This window comes from Eschrichtius robustus, chromosome 20 (genome assembly GCF_028021215.1).
Source record: "Eschrichtius robustus isolate mEscRob2 chromosome 20, mEscRob2.pri, whole genome shotgun sequence".
Lineage (NCBI taxonomy): Eukaryota > Metazoa > Chordata > Mammalia > Artiodactyla > Eschrichtiidae > Eschrichtius > Eschrichtius robustus.
The window spans coordinates 52,857,055-52,871,184 of NC_090843.1; the positions used below are offsets into that span (position 1 = coordinate 52,857,055).

The 14,130-nt window shown below is 50.0% G+C and overlaps 2 protein-coding genes across 4 annotated transcripts in view; one reads left to right on the top strand and one right to left on the bottom strand.

Moving 5' to 3' along the window:
- The window catches only part of NXN (nucleoredoxin), a 141,769-nt gene extending 139,058 nt beyond the window's left edge, over positions 1 to 2,711 (top strand). The window contains exon 8 of the mRNA XM_068531717.1: positions 1,067 to 2,711. Within this exon, the coding sequence (XP_068387818.1) occupies positions 1,067 to 1,249 (183 nt within the window). The 3' untranslated portion in view covers positions 1,250 to 2,711. The remainder of the gene's footprint in view (positions 1 to 1,066) is intronic.
- A 4,278-nt stretch (positions 2,712 to 6,989) lies between these two features.
- On the bottom strand, positions 6,990 to 14,077 carry MRM3 (mitochondrial rRNA methyltransferase 3). Of its 3 annotated transcripts, none has more exons than XM_068530116.1 (4): positions 13,757 to 14,077; positions 13,257 to 13,501; positions 11,666 to 11,833; positions 6,990 to 9,484 (listed from the first exon to the last, which is right to left on the bottom strand). In XM_068530116.1, exons 1-4 carry the CDS (start codon positions 14,068 to 14,070, stop codon positions 8,928 to 8,930), a joined length of 1,284 nt encoding a protein of 427 aa, XP_068386217.1. In that variant the 5' UTR covers positions 14,071 to 14,077; the 3' UTR covers positions 6,990 to 8,927. The 3 variants fall into 3 exon arrangements, with proteins under 3 accessions (XP_068386217.1, XP_068386218.1, XP_068386219.1); XM_068530117.1 differs by having other exon boundaries at positions 13,938 to 14,018; XM_068530118.1 differs by lacking the exon at positions 13,757 to 14,077 and adding an exon at positions 11,933 to 12,080 and having other exon boundaries at positions 13,257 to 13,339.
- Between the last annotated feature and the right edge of the window lie 53 nt (positions 14,078 to 14,130).

Sequence of the window (14,130 nt, forward strand, 5' to 3'; positions counted from 1 at the left end):
TAACAGACGTAAAAATTCATCTCCCCGTGTTTGCTCCCGGGAAAGTGGATGTATGGTATTTGTCCAGGTGTCTCCCCTCTGTTTATCGTGAAGATTGTTTATTAACCCAAATGGAGGCCCTGAGTTGGGTGAACGCTGCCAGAGATGCTGAATCACCCGGCATTGCTGGGAAGTGCATGCTCTTTATAGGGTGGGGGAAAAAAAGACAATCACTAATCATCTTTCCTAAAGAACTGCCCTTTCAGAAAGAAATGTTTTTTGTCTCAGAAACCGGTGAGCCTCCTCACCAGCATTTAAGGCCAAGAATACCCCGAGCCCTTTTTCAGCAGGGCGACTCAGGTCTTTTCATTCAGTGGAGAATTTTGCACATTTTATGGTAAGACAACCTGGGGATGGGTATAGAGAGTCCATTTCCTGTATCAGCAGCGTGAAAGGTAATCTCAGATGGTTGCTCCCTTACAAATCTTTCTCCTTGTCTTTGGATTTCTCTTTGCCTTTATACTTAATAAAGCTACACCTGATACTAGGGAAATTCCTCAGGACCGTCACTGGGAACGTATGATAAATACAGCGACCCGTGTAAACTTCAGTAGCACTTCAGGGGCCCCGGCTTCTGAACTGGCGGTGTTAACTCCTGCCCCCGCTGCAGCTGTGGGGCTGGGGGTAGTGGGCTGTTTTTTTAAAAACATTCTGAAGTTGAAGTCCAGATTGGCCTGGGCCCACAGTGGGGCTGCAGATAATTGAGAGTTGGTTGCAAAAGTAAGTAATCAAAGGACATCCCATTTTCACAAGTTAAAGTTGCTTTCGTGCTAATAAAAAAAGATGACTTGCTTGGGGTTTGGGGTGATGCAGAGAGAGAATTTTGTGAACCAGGCTCCCCCTCCCCCTGGCAGGGCAGGGTCCCCTGCTCCCCGTTCTGAGAGCCCATCTTTCCTGGAGGCCGGCCGCTCTCCAGGATGATGGGGTGGTTCCATTCCTAGGCCGTCTGGGGGAGTCCGGGCCCAGGGGACTCTCTACCCTCTTTCTTGAAAACTTACTGGTTTTCTTTCCCTCTGGTGACTTCCAGGATGACATGACCGACTCCCTGCGAGATTACACCAACCTGCCCGAGGCTGCCCCTTTGCTCACCATTCTGGACATGTCAGCCCGGGCCAAGTACGTGATGGACGTGGAGGAGATCACCCCTGCCATTGTGGAGGCCTTTGTGAATGACTTCCTAGCAGAAAAGCTCAAACCAGAGCCCATCTAGTCGGGCTCCAGCTTCCCGGGATGTTATTTAAAACTCATTCTTCTCCTCCCCCTCCCCCGCCCTTCCCTCCACCCTTGGACTTTTCCAGGGTGTCCCGAATCACACAACCCAAGTGTCCAACCTCTCTGTGGTGCCTTGTTTTCTGCATTAACTCCTCAGCTAGCACCCTAGGGTGCACATCCTCTCCAGCAGCAGAAGAACCTCCGTGTTTGGAGACTCTGCTTGGGATTCGCGGGGCTGGCATAACCCGGCCCGAACTGGGACTGCAGCGTTCTCTTGGTCCCTAGCTCTTGGTGAGGTATTTGCCAGGGTGTTCTTCTGTCAAGTGGGCACCAAGGGACAGAGCATCGGTGCTCTGGCTCTGCCTTAGGTGCCAGCACGTACGTGCAGAGCCCGAGGGTTCAGAGGCACACGCGCGGCGGGTAGAGCAGGGAGAGGGCGGCGGCCGCGGAGGCCTCCGTGCAGAGCTGCTGGCGAGGACGTCCTTTCCTAAGTGACTTGGTCTGTCTTGGTCTGACGGAAAAACACCAGCTTGTCAGCCGGTTCTTGGGCAGGGGCTCTCCAGCCCTCAAAGGAAGTTTGTGTTCTTTTCTGGTGAGGAAGAGAGTAGCTACGGTAATGATTCACGTAATAATTGCTTACTTTGATGGAGTGCCTCCCATGTGATGAGGAGCTGCTCATTCCTTCCTTCTAGCTCTTTCTTCCTTGATCTTGACCTTCTCCCAGTTTCTACCTTCTCAGATGAACGGCCCCTACAATCTTGGAATGTTGTTACTAAGTTCTCCCCCTTGGACATCTTCCCAAGAAGATGCGGTGGCCCTGTGTTCCCGGAGGGGCACCGCTCACCAGCGCAGACCTGACTCAGCCCGGCTCTGGGCCTGGGGCTGCTGGAGCTCTGCTGAGGTGCCCTTGCCCACCCTTGGTTACCCCTGCATTCCCTTTTCTTCTCAAAGCAGAACTTAAAAGAGACAAAAAAATTACCAGAAGCCTAGCTTTTTCCTAAGAACCTGCAGAAAGGGCTGTGCCCTGAGGTGGGAGTGCAGACCAAAGACAGGTCAGCTAAGAGCAGGCCCTGGGTCCGCTCTGCTGGGCCCAGCTCAGCTCCTTGTTTGGGCTGAACTGACCACAGAAAGGAAGCTAACAGCTGTGCTCTTAGGATTTGGGATGGAAGGCTTTGCGTAGGGCCTCACAGGGTTTCAGCCTATCTCAGTCAGGAGTCAGGGCCTTTAAAATAATCTCAGGCCTCACCCCTGGCTCCACTCACAGCCAATCAAGACCATTTATTTGGAAAACCCAGCCCCCTCCAATTAGCTGTTGACACCATCGCTCCTTGCTGAGTGGGATTGCTGATTTGTAGTTCAGAGGTACAAATTTAGTTGGTAATTAGACTGTTACTGTTACCAGCCTGAAATGCAGTCACCTAGTAAGAAATAAAACAGGCATCTCTGGACGTTATCAACCACTTGGCCATTCCTGTCCTTCATAACAAAAATCTTTTGGCTTGTGCTGTGCTCCATGGGGTGGGCAGTGGGGGGGGGGGTGTACACACAAGATCCTCTTGACTTTCACTGGATATTTGGCAGCTATGTTTCAGAATTTTTGAGAACCAAGCCCTAACGTGGTCATCTGTCGAATGCTCTGGAAGCCGGGATGTTCGTTTGGATTAGAGCGCCAGAGGCAGATCCCCCGCTGGAGCTCTGGCTGCCACCTCTCCGGGTTTGACTTGCTATTGCAGGGGGTGGAGTCTCCGATTACAGACATCCTTGTGGACACGTATTCATTCCCCCCCTTCACGGGAACACGTGCTCAGAAGCCTGAGAAGGCCAGTTGGAGAAACACAAGGAGTTGAGCACGGGTCCTCTTGTGAAGAATGGGGCAGTAGTTGGAGACTCTCAAACCTAGCTCTGTCCTAGGGCTAGGGGCTGCTCCGGGAGCCCTGCCAGTGTCTCCCTGGGGGGCGGGGGGTGTGGGGACGAGGTGAGGTCACCCTCACTTGGAGGATGGTCGGGATTTCTGTCTGTGCCCTGTACCATGATGGCCTTGGAGCAAAGGTGGTCTCTCTTAGCAACTACTTAACCTTCTGGGGCAAAAGAAACAAAGTCCAGTTGAGGAGTCCTCCTCGCAAGTCACTGCAGCGAAAAATTAGGTCATTTGTGATCCTTCTACGGTCCATGCAGGGCTGACTAAACTACTTGCCACTAATGTCAACTGGACCCTTGACAGCAGAATTCCCCTTCTGGAGGGGGGTGTGGAGGTTAAGATCAATGGGAAGGTTTACCAAAAAGGTGCTTTTGGTTTATACGGTGGCGACTTTGGGGGAAAAATGCTGGGGGAGGATCACCTCACCAGTGAAAAATCCCGGTCTCTATAGTGCGAGAGATCTTAAAGGTTATTGATGCAGACGAAGTGGGTGGCATCTTAATTCCCACTAAGCAGCTCCAAAATATCTTAAAATTCTTGTCGCTAATCGGAAGCAGGTTAAAACACCAGCTGTGACATACTCAAGGTCTTCCGCCGGCAGCAAGGGAAACCATGCCCTGCAGGTTGAGGCAGGATGGTGGCTGTAAAAATGCCACCTTGGGGTTCCAGATCTGTGTTCACCACAATGACTTCCAGATCCGATTCTACCCATTTTCACAACAGAGATGAGATTTTTTTTTACCTGTCCCCAACAATAAAGATCTGCTTAAGACAAAAAGTATGTGTGTGGGGTTGGCATGTACAGCGGGCAGCTGTAAAGGCCAGAGGGCGACTGAGAATCAGCTTCTTTTCCAGGAGTGAGGGGGCTGCCTGCTACCCCCGCCCCAAGTGTGTTCTCGCTGTCAATGACTCTCGCTCATCCAAGCGCAGGGAGCCTGTTCTGCTTTTCTGGCATCAGCGAAGCTTCAAGTGGTAATTTTCAGCCAGACTGTGTTTTTTCCTGTTGCCTAATTAAAGCCACTAAAAAGCTGTTCTCTCCGAGTCCTGCGGCCTTGTTCCAGGGCAGCAAACGGAATTCTGCAGTGATGGACATAGTAGAATGTGGTCCAGGAACGGAGCAGCTGGACCCAATGAGGTCATCGGAGACTACACACGCGTGTGCGTGTACACGTGGAGAGGCCTGCGGGCTTGGAGTGGCAGCCCTGGGAGGGGCCCAAGCAAGTAGCTGGTCCAGCCCCTCTAGTCGCGCAAGCATTCTGTTCACTGTCACCTCCCCCTCGGGCAGGCCCCTGCTTGCCCGCTGGGAGCAGGAGCTGAACATGGTGGCAGTGAGCGGTGTGGATTGTGGGAGGTCCGGCAGTGCCCCTGCAGCTTCTCTCCGGGTGCTGCGGCGTGAACCGAGGACAGCCTGGAGCTCAGGATCTTCCATTTACCCTGCAGCAGCTGTGTTCAGTGAGCACTCAAACCTAAGTCCCTCTTTGCTGACACCAACAGGGACAAGAGCGCCCACTGCTTTCCTCCAAGCAGGCTGCTCAAGGGAAAATGCTTTGGGGACAAACGGCTGTTGTATATTCGCTTCATTATTGATTGTTCATTATTAGCAAGTGGTGCATGTGTGAAGGGTAAAATATTTTCCAGGAAACAAAAAGCTCGGATGTAGGAAAATCTTATATTGGGTCTACTCTATGGCTGGGATTTCTCCTTCTACGAGGGTAGATCTGACATCAGGACATTCTAGGTATTCCTAAGTGTGAAAGCACGAAGAGAAGTAACTCTGCTGCATTTTTCAGCCTAAGTATTTCTCACCCTCTTGGCCTTCTGGAATACTTCCCGAGTCAGGAAATGTGTGACTAGATTTGGGTAGGACTTGTTCTGAGGGGCTGTAGGGTTTCCATGCAACAATGTGCCACCTCATGAAAGCCTCTGTCCCCAGGCCTGTAGGCCAGTGTGCAGCCCCAGGAAGGCAGCCGGCCTCAGGTCTGACTCCTGGGCACTCTTGCCTCACACAAGTAAGTCACCCACACGGGCTAGAAGTGGGATATGGGAGGAGGCACGATTAGGACCCAGTCCCCCAAAACAGATCTCCTTTGATATCACAGGATATGAAGTCCCCAGCCAGTCAAGCCACTCTGCCGGCCTGGGGTCACAGAGGTGCAAGGGCGGCTGGGAGGCCAGACCCTGCTGCAGCCACGTCTCTCCCCAACCTTAGTTCTCTTCTTGCATTTTGAGGAAGGATCAGCTTTGGTGATGGTCTTCTCCAACTATGAGGCCTTAGTTGAAAAACTTGCTCCTCCCTACAAAACAGATGTGAAGAACAGAGCTGCTACCATGCGTGATGTATGCAGATTTTCAGTACCTGGCCTTTGAGCAGCGGCCTGGCTTCCTGAGGCTATGAGCGCCTGCAGCTGCTCCAAGGTAACGCGGGACCCTGGTTCAGGGACTGTCAGTCACCCACAGCAGCACGTCTGGCTTCTAGCTTCTTTCTTTTGCGTGTTCACTGATGCGGAGGACGTGAGATCTTGGAGTTTAAAGGTGTCTGCACAAGTGTGTCCTTTAAAACACCTTTTTCGGGTGGGCCAGTCAGTTCTGCTCCCACAGCGGGTGGAGGCGGCTTGGCCAAGAGGGGCCCACAGCACAGCCGGTGGTTTTCAGCACCAGTCGGGGAACCCTGGGCGAGGCGCTGATCCTGGAGTCTTCGTGTGGTGGCACAACAGAAGTGGAGCAGTTCAGCTTTTGGTGACATCGGGTGTTGCTAATAACCCTGGGGCAGGTGGTAGAAGGCCCCAGTGGAAACCAGTCCCCCGAGGTCTGCTTATCCTCTGGGCCTTAATGACTGAGATTCTAACATGAGCTAGTAGCCACGGCTCGGGGAGGGAAGAGGACCTTTCTGCCTCCCCTGCCCTGAAACTAAGCGGGGTGAGGCAGTGGGTTCTCAGTGTGAATTCCAGGCACCTGGGGACATCAGCATTAGTCCAGAGCTGCTTTCCCAGAGGCTCCATTCAAGGGGAAAAGATGTGCTAGTTTTTTCTGAGGCAGCTACTTCCCATTTCTGTCCATTTCCTCCTTAGTTTTTGGTCCAATGTTCTATACTTCAGATTCTGCCGAGAATGAATGACAATGTGGGTGGGTCTTCAACTTTAGCACCTCTGAGCACAAACTGCTTGCAAAAGGCCTACTGTGGTGGAGGGGGACTTTTGACTCCATCCTCTTTCACAAGTTATATCCAGGAAGAATCCCCACCCTTCCCTTCAGGGTTGGGAGTGATTGAGGCGTGACTGCCCCCTTGTGGCGGAAATCACCATTACAGCCACATGCAACACAAAAGCAAGGGGCAGCTTGGCCAACCTTCTGAAGGCTTCTCTTTCAGCCAAGCAATGTGTTTTACTTGTCATACACTGCTCAGTTTTCATTCCTGTCTCCTGGGGAAATGGTGACATAAATATTGGCCTCAAAACAGAGAAGAATTCCAGATGGCTAATTTCCATCACTAGGCAAACAACTTCACCATTTGCTTCCCCTGTAATCATTTTAAAGAAAGAAAAATTTGCCCTCCCCTCTTCTAAGTTATACCCACAAATATACAAAAAGAACTCACAAGGCATGGTATACAAGTCATTGACTATAAAGTGAATGGGATGTAAATGTCTTTTCCTTTTTACACCCAGGATGATAGAATGACTTGCTAGGTGTGCCCTTCTGCGGTGCTTTGTTTTTCTGAACAAAGACAAGGTATAGGGTTTGTTGTTCTTTCAGTGGTTTTTACTTTACAATAAAAGTCAGCAGGAACAATAACCCAGGGACAAAAATTGCAGGAGACTGGTTTCATGCTGAAAAGGCATGAGCCTCTTTTTATTTTTTTTAATCTTTATTGGAGTATAATTGCTTTACAATGGTGTGTTAGTTTCTGCGAGCCTCGTGTTTCTTTAGCACTTTTCCAAGGTGTTGGGAGACTGTCAATAGAGTGGTATTGTTCTCCGGTGTCCACCGCCCCCGGTGTCCACCGCTCCCAATTTCGCCTGCTGGTGTGACGGGCATTATAGCTGTGAAGCTGGCAGAGGGCCCCAGCCTTTGTGGGCTCAACACAGCATAAAGGCTGTGGGCTTTTCTACTTCTTAAAAGCTGATGGGGGATGGTGAGTCTCAAGAACATTTTGGGGGTCACTGTCACCCAACATTTGTGCAGGGCCCTGGGCAGCCCCAGACCAGAGTGGGACACCAGAGCAACTTCCGGCCAGTCACCCTGAGACAGCACAGCCAGATTGTTCCTTTAAAAACCCCTCCCCTCAAACATAACAAAGCAATCCCACTGGGGCACCACTTGGGGCAGGGTCTTGCATGACCTTTTGGTCTTACCAGGGAGCTGGGCGAGCCAAGGGGGGAGGGAGGGGTCCACGGTTCGTCTTGGGCATGCTGCAACTCATTGGACCTCCCTGTGATGAGCAGCTGAAAGGCTCCCAAGGAACCCCAACCATGACAGGGGCCACTGTATGGAAGGGACGTGGTGACACTACACTGCTAGTGTCTTTGTCCTCAACTCCAACCATATTCGCTGTGGTTGTAAAAGCACTGCTTGAACTAGGTCCCATACTCTAGTTCCCGCCATCCCACCTCACACACACACAGTGACTTACACAGCGATGACCACCTGCCTTTGCCCTCGTGTCCCTGGCTACATCCCGCTGGCACTTGGTGAGTAAGGAGCCAGCTTGCCCTGGGGGTGTGAGAGGGAGAAGAACAGCAGGGTCTTGCTGCAGAGTTGTGGGCTCAAGGGCCCCAAGCTCTCATCCTCAGAACCTCAGCCTCTCCCCTCACAGGAGCCTCTGTTCACACAGCCTCCAGGAACAGTGGCATTTTCCTAACAGTTCTGTTTAAGCAGGATGGGGGATTAATGTAAACAAGTAAGTCATTACATTTAACCAAAAGTGTTATACAAAGTAGGACTAACAGCAGGAAGCTAGTAAAAAGGGTACAGCTTTGCTGACAGATGCAGGATTAAGCTGAAGATTTAAGAACTGTTTCCTCCTTTTCTGAACCAAGTTCTCAAAAAGATATATGCAGAGGTGCTAAGAAGGTGTAATACCACCTGATGAATTCAGCTCTTTCACCAGAAATGGGGGGAAAAAATTGTGTCACACATAAACAGTGTTTAAGTCATGGCCTGAATTAACAATCACAGAGATTAACACAGCCAAGCTAAAAGAAGAGCCAGCTACTGAACGCCATCACCTGTAGCCCTCAGCTTCCTGGGTCATTAATCTCAGCAATGTCCTCATCACTAGGCCAAAGATGAAAAGACAGGCATTGAGACCCACTGACCACACTGACATAAACCTTTTTAATCTGCTGGTCTACACTTCACAGGGGTTTAATTTCCATTGACCAATGATCACAGGAGTGAGTGACCAAGGCCGGCCTCTAACCAGCGCTCCATGACTGCAGAGCACCCCCAGCTGTGGAGGGAGGGGTCCTCCCTACCCAAGGTGACGCCCTCAGCAACTTTCTGGGCACAAAGATGCTCCTTGGTGGACAATTTTTAAAAACATAGAGCCATGAGGAGCATTTACTTATGTTGTCTCTCTCTTACCCACACGCACATGTACATATACACACATATATAAAAGTCGGTGAGAAGATGGAGATCTCAGGAGGAATTTTGACCTTTGGTATTTTTGAGGCTAAGCAGAAAGTCAGGGAAGTTCTTATTTTTCCATTAACCACAGAGACGACCTAAAACTGAGGACTGGCTTCCACATCCCCTCTCAGTGGTAACTCCCGTCCCTGCTCAAGTGTTCCGCCCTCACCCGCAGTTGTCTCTTCCCTTCAAAGAGCAGGATGCTCGCAGCCATGGCCGAGTTCAGGCTGTCCACACCGGGCACGATGGGGATCAGCAGCCTCCCGCCGCCCGTGCTCTCAGCCAACTGCAGGGACTCCAGGCTCACGCCGCTGCTCTCCCCACCTATCACCACAGCTGCAGGTGCCTCTGTCCAGTCTGAGTCGTAACTCTGGACCTCAAGTTCAGGGAGCCAGCCTTTATTGGCTGCACTTTCTAGATTCTCTTCCTCCTCCTCATACTTGTGAAACTGTAGGGGTCGTCGGTCACATACCCAGCCGCAGTCACTGGCCTTATTAGACATCTGGGCCTGGGCCTGGCCCTGGGCCTGCATGTAAAGGCCACAGTTGTCAGCCACGTAGACGCGGGTGTCGGTGGGCAGGTAGTTGGGCACTGCTTCCCAGTCCACGTTGTTGATGATGGGCACTTGGAAATGTGCGCCCATACCTGCCCGCAGCACTTTGGGTTCCCAGGCATCCACACAGCCTAGAAAATAAAAGGATCCAATTAACATTACAAACCTTCCCAGACATGGGGACTTTGAAGTAAATCAGATTAACTCTGGATCAGGAGATAAAGCAAAAAACGTCCTAGCGTGGCCTTCTTGGTGGCTGGGACTTCTGCCTCCCCAGCTATGGCGGTGTCCAGCCCAGGTCCTGGAGCATTCGTTCCTGCTAGTGCTGAAACAGATTTCATTCATCCCTTCAACGTTTACCACACACAGGGAATTCCCTGGTGGTCCAGTGGTTAGGACTCGGTGCTTCCACCCCTGGTCGGGGAACTAAGATCCCACAAGCCATGTGGTGAGGTCAAAAACAAAAAACAAAACAAACAAAAGAAACATTTACCACACACGTGCCAGATGTTGGACGGGAGATGCGAGAGCCTTAAAGTCCCCAAACTCAAGGAGCTCATGATGGAGTGGGCAATGGCGTCGGGACGCCATTTCAGCAGGTGACTACGCTATCAGTAATAACTGATGTAAAAGAAGCATGAACAAGGTAATAGAAAACCCTTGTGCAAAGCAGGGCTATCAGGAAAAACCACCCGAGAACACAACACTGAGCGGGATCTTGAAGGCTAGGAGGGTTTTGTCAGAGAATGACCGGGTCAGAGGACAAAGTTACAGAAGTGGGAAGAAAAACTAAGTAAGGTAATTGGGCCAATTACTGAGTGAGGGTGGGATGGGGGTGAGGTGGGAGATGAGACCGGAGGCAGGAAAGGACCAATTTAAAGGAGGTTGGGTATGCCAGGCTGAGGAGTTTAGGATTTTATCCAGAAGACAATATAATGACCCTGAAGGATTTTAAGCAAAGTAGTGACAAAATCTGGTTTATGTTTTAGAAAGACCCATTTGGCTTCCATGTTGAATCTGGATTGGAGCAAGGAAGATGCTAGAAATGGGGAAATTAGATCGGAGGCAATTACAGTAATCCAGGGAGAACCAAGGCCACAGCCCTTTCTTCCATACACACTTCCTCTCCCTTCCGTGCAGTCGTGCTAAACCCAACTACCTCTATGCATCAGCAGACACTTGGCGTTTCCCACAGGTCGGGAGACAGCAGGACCAGGGCACCACATATCCACTATCCTCCCCGACTTGTTAGCATGAGTCTCCTCATTATAAGTTATCTTAAAAGTTAGCCTGTCAAACTTCAGGATAGGTTAAGTAGGCAAACCAAGTTTAAAAAGGAAAAAAAGACATGCAGAATGTACACTGTTCACATGGACCCCCAACCACAGGGACAAGGCATGGGAAGTGGGCTGTGTGCCAAGAGGTGGCAGGAGGGGTGGGCAGAAGAGGGGCCCAGACTGGAGGGGCGCCATCTAGTCTGACCCCTCCACCGGTGGGGAGCAAGGGACAAGATGAGACTCCCCCTCATCCTGGTGTCCTCAACACCGGCCACCACACCAAGTGTTCCTACTCTTTCCCTACCTCTCACACACCATCCGCCAGCATCAATGTGGAAACCACACTGCCTGGATTATACAGGTGCATTCCCAGGCCACACCTGCTCTCAGAGGTCTCAACGAGGCAGGTGAGTTGGGTACTGATGATGGAACCCCGCACCTCACTCATCCCAGCGGAGAGATGCATCCCAACAAGGTGTGACTGGGAGGAGGAGCTGGCAGGAGCAATTTAGGCAAGTCTCAGCAATGGGACCACTTCGTTTTACACCAAATGGTAGCTTGACTGTTTCTGATGAATGATCCTCTCCCTCCCCGCTCCCCCCAGGCTGTAATAGCCCTTTTAGGCATGTCCCAACTGTTAGGCAAGTCTGTTTGGAACCAAGGCTACTAATTCCCATTTCTGACGAGAGGAGACAACCAAGTGTTCAAACCAGCATCTGTTTCTTCCCTGATTAATTATAAGTTCTTTAATAACGTAGCAGATGTCAAAATAACTTTAAAGATAATCAACATGAATGAGTGTGCCAGGCACAGTGCTAAGTACTTGATATTCATCATCTCAATCCTTAGAACAACCTTACCAGGTAGATTCTGTTATGCCCACTTTACAGATGAGGAAATTGACATTCAGAATACTGCTTACTTACACATAGCTACCAAGGGACAGATCCAAGATTCAAATACATGCATGTCTGCCCACAGAGCCAGCTCACTTACAAACGGCCACCTAATCCACCCAGTAACAAGTGCTCTTACCTTTGGTGAGTAACACTTTGCTGCAGCCTACACCAGCAGCAGATCGCAGAATTGTCCCCAGGTTCCCAGGGTCGCGGAGATTGTCACAAATCAACAATATGGGCAGTGTGTGGCGAAGCTGAGTCTCTGGGTATGTCATCTTAACGTGGTCAGGTTTGGCAAAAATCCCTAAAGAAACAAAAAAGGTGGTTCATTTGTCTGATGTGGGCATGGGGAGTAATTTGACTTTTCATTTATTTATCATTCTTTGTGTACTTAATTACATACTAGGTGAAAACATTCTGATCGAGAAATTCAGTGCCCTCCTCTCCCTCATAACTGCTTTCAACCTTGGAGTGTATCCTTTCAGAACTTGTTCCATGCATCTCCCTACGTGTATGTCCATCTACCCATATATAAGTGCTTTTTCTTTTACCTAAAAAAAAAAAAAAAAAAAAAAAAATCACACTCCATGAAATTATTCTGTAACCCAGTTATTCTTTTTTTCTTTTTGGGCCTCTCTGCATGGCTTGTGGGATCTTAGTTCCCCGACAAGAGATCAAACCCGGGTCCTTACCAAGGACAACTATAGCTAATAAGAGCACAGTTACTTAGACTGAGTGGAGGACTTTAGCAGTCCAAGTCCCCACCCTACGGGAGAGTTCTGGGCACAGGGGCACAGATTCCTAGGACTTGCTGGGTTACGGAAACAAGAGACGGTCCCCAGAATTTCCGCTCCCAATTAACAGCTGTACAGTGAGCCCACTACAGGGAATATGCACGCACAACTGGTGTGAGAGGCCCTGGCCTAAACATTAGAATCTTGAAGAAAACGCCCTCCCTGCCCCAACTATCCCTTACTATCCAAGAGAAATCTCTACACTCACACATTCGATTCTCATATCTTGAATGTCAAAAAAGTATAAAGAGTTTAGTCTTTCCATATTTAGAAAAAAGACTTTCTAAGTGCTAACAGACAGTCTATTAGAATCTTGAGTTGGATTCAATCAAATGAAGACAAGGTTTCCTGTTCAACAGGCTAAACAGGGCGATAAATTGCAGCTTACTGCTCACACCTGCTTCTAGAATAAGGGGGTCAACAATATATAGGTATTACCACACTGGCAGAGGTTTTGTGGAAATGGAGGCTAAATCTTCTGGTAAACATTTTAATTTTTTTTTTTTTTTTTTGGCCGTGCCTCGTGGCTTTCAGGATCTTAATTTCCCAACCAGACATCGAACCTGGGCCCCCAGCAGTGAAAGCACCGAGTCCTAACCATTGGACCACCAGGGAATTCCCAACATTTTCTTAATTTTTAATTGAACACTTAAGGTTGAAGAAGTGACCCCAAAAAAATAAGGTCTGAGGAAGACTGATTATTCCCTAGAGACTATTAAAAAACCACAATACAAACGACAAAAAAATGGCTTGAGTCTCCACTGAAAATACAAGATGCACAGATTTGAGAACTGTATTTTTCTGGATGTCTTAAGAAAAGGTTAGGCACAGTAATATTCTGAATTTGGTTTAAATAAAATTTGTTGCCCGAGACAAATATGAACAAATAATCCCAAGTCTCTACTTCTACAGACACACTGGATAACCACTGACCCATTATTCCTTGTGGTGTTACTAGGTCGGACCAATCCTTGATGTCCTCAAATTTCACCTTAATGAGGCTAACACCCTTCAGCTTCTCAATGGGCAGCTCCTTTATGTATTCCAGACGGCTAAAGAAGAAAACTTTGGGCACAGCACCAGCCTTGAGAGCATCTGCAATCAGCCTACGACCTTCCAACAGGATCTTCCCTTGCTTTTCCCGAAATGGCCTGGACTTAACTACTGTCATCACACTGCTGTGGGTGGAAACAAAAAGACGGGGAATTACCAACATCCTCGTTACGGAGACACATCTAGTTCTAACAGACATGAAGAGCTTCGCAGGGAAAAGAACCGAACTGTTAGAAAGACACTTATCCTGCCCTCCGTGCATAATAAAAACCAGCGAGTTGTGCTGGAAGAAGTCCTCCAACGGGAGGAAAGTGGTCAAGGTCTCGTCCTGAGGAGGAAAGAGAAACGAGAAAACTCGACAAGCCTCAGCAACACATCACCTCAGCCTTTTGTCTCCAGGGAAAGCCTTATCATAGCGAAGCCCCGACTCTTCCCAGGTGCTGGGGGTCTGGGATGGGGGAACCTGACGCGACTGCTTCAGTCGCTGTTCGCGGGGACTGGTCTCTGCCGCCGCCTTCCGAGGCTGCTTCCCGGGACCGGGCTTCCGTTCCACGACCTGACCTGATGGAAACACCACTTTCACGGGGCTGCGCCGCAGCGCCCGGACCCAGCGCCGCGCGTCGAGTTCCCAAGTCCGCACCACCGGCAGCAACGGTCGCGTGGCCCAACACGCGCACTCCCCCAGCACCGCCATCTTCCCCTGCGCCGTGAGCTGCGTCACGAAGGCGCGCCGGCGGCGATCTGTGACGTCACT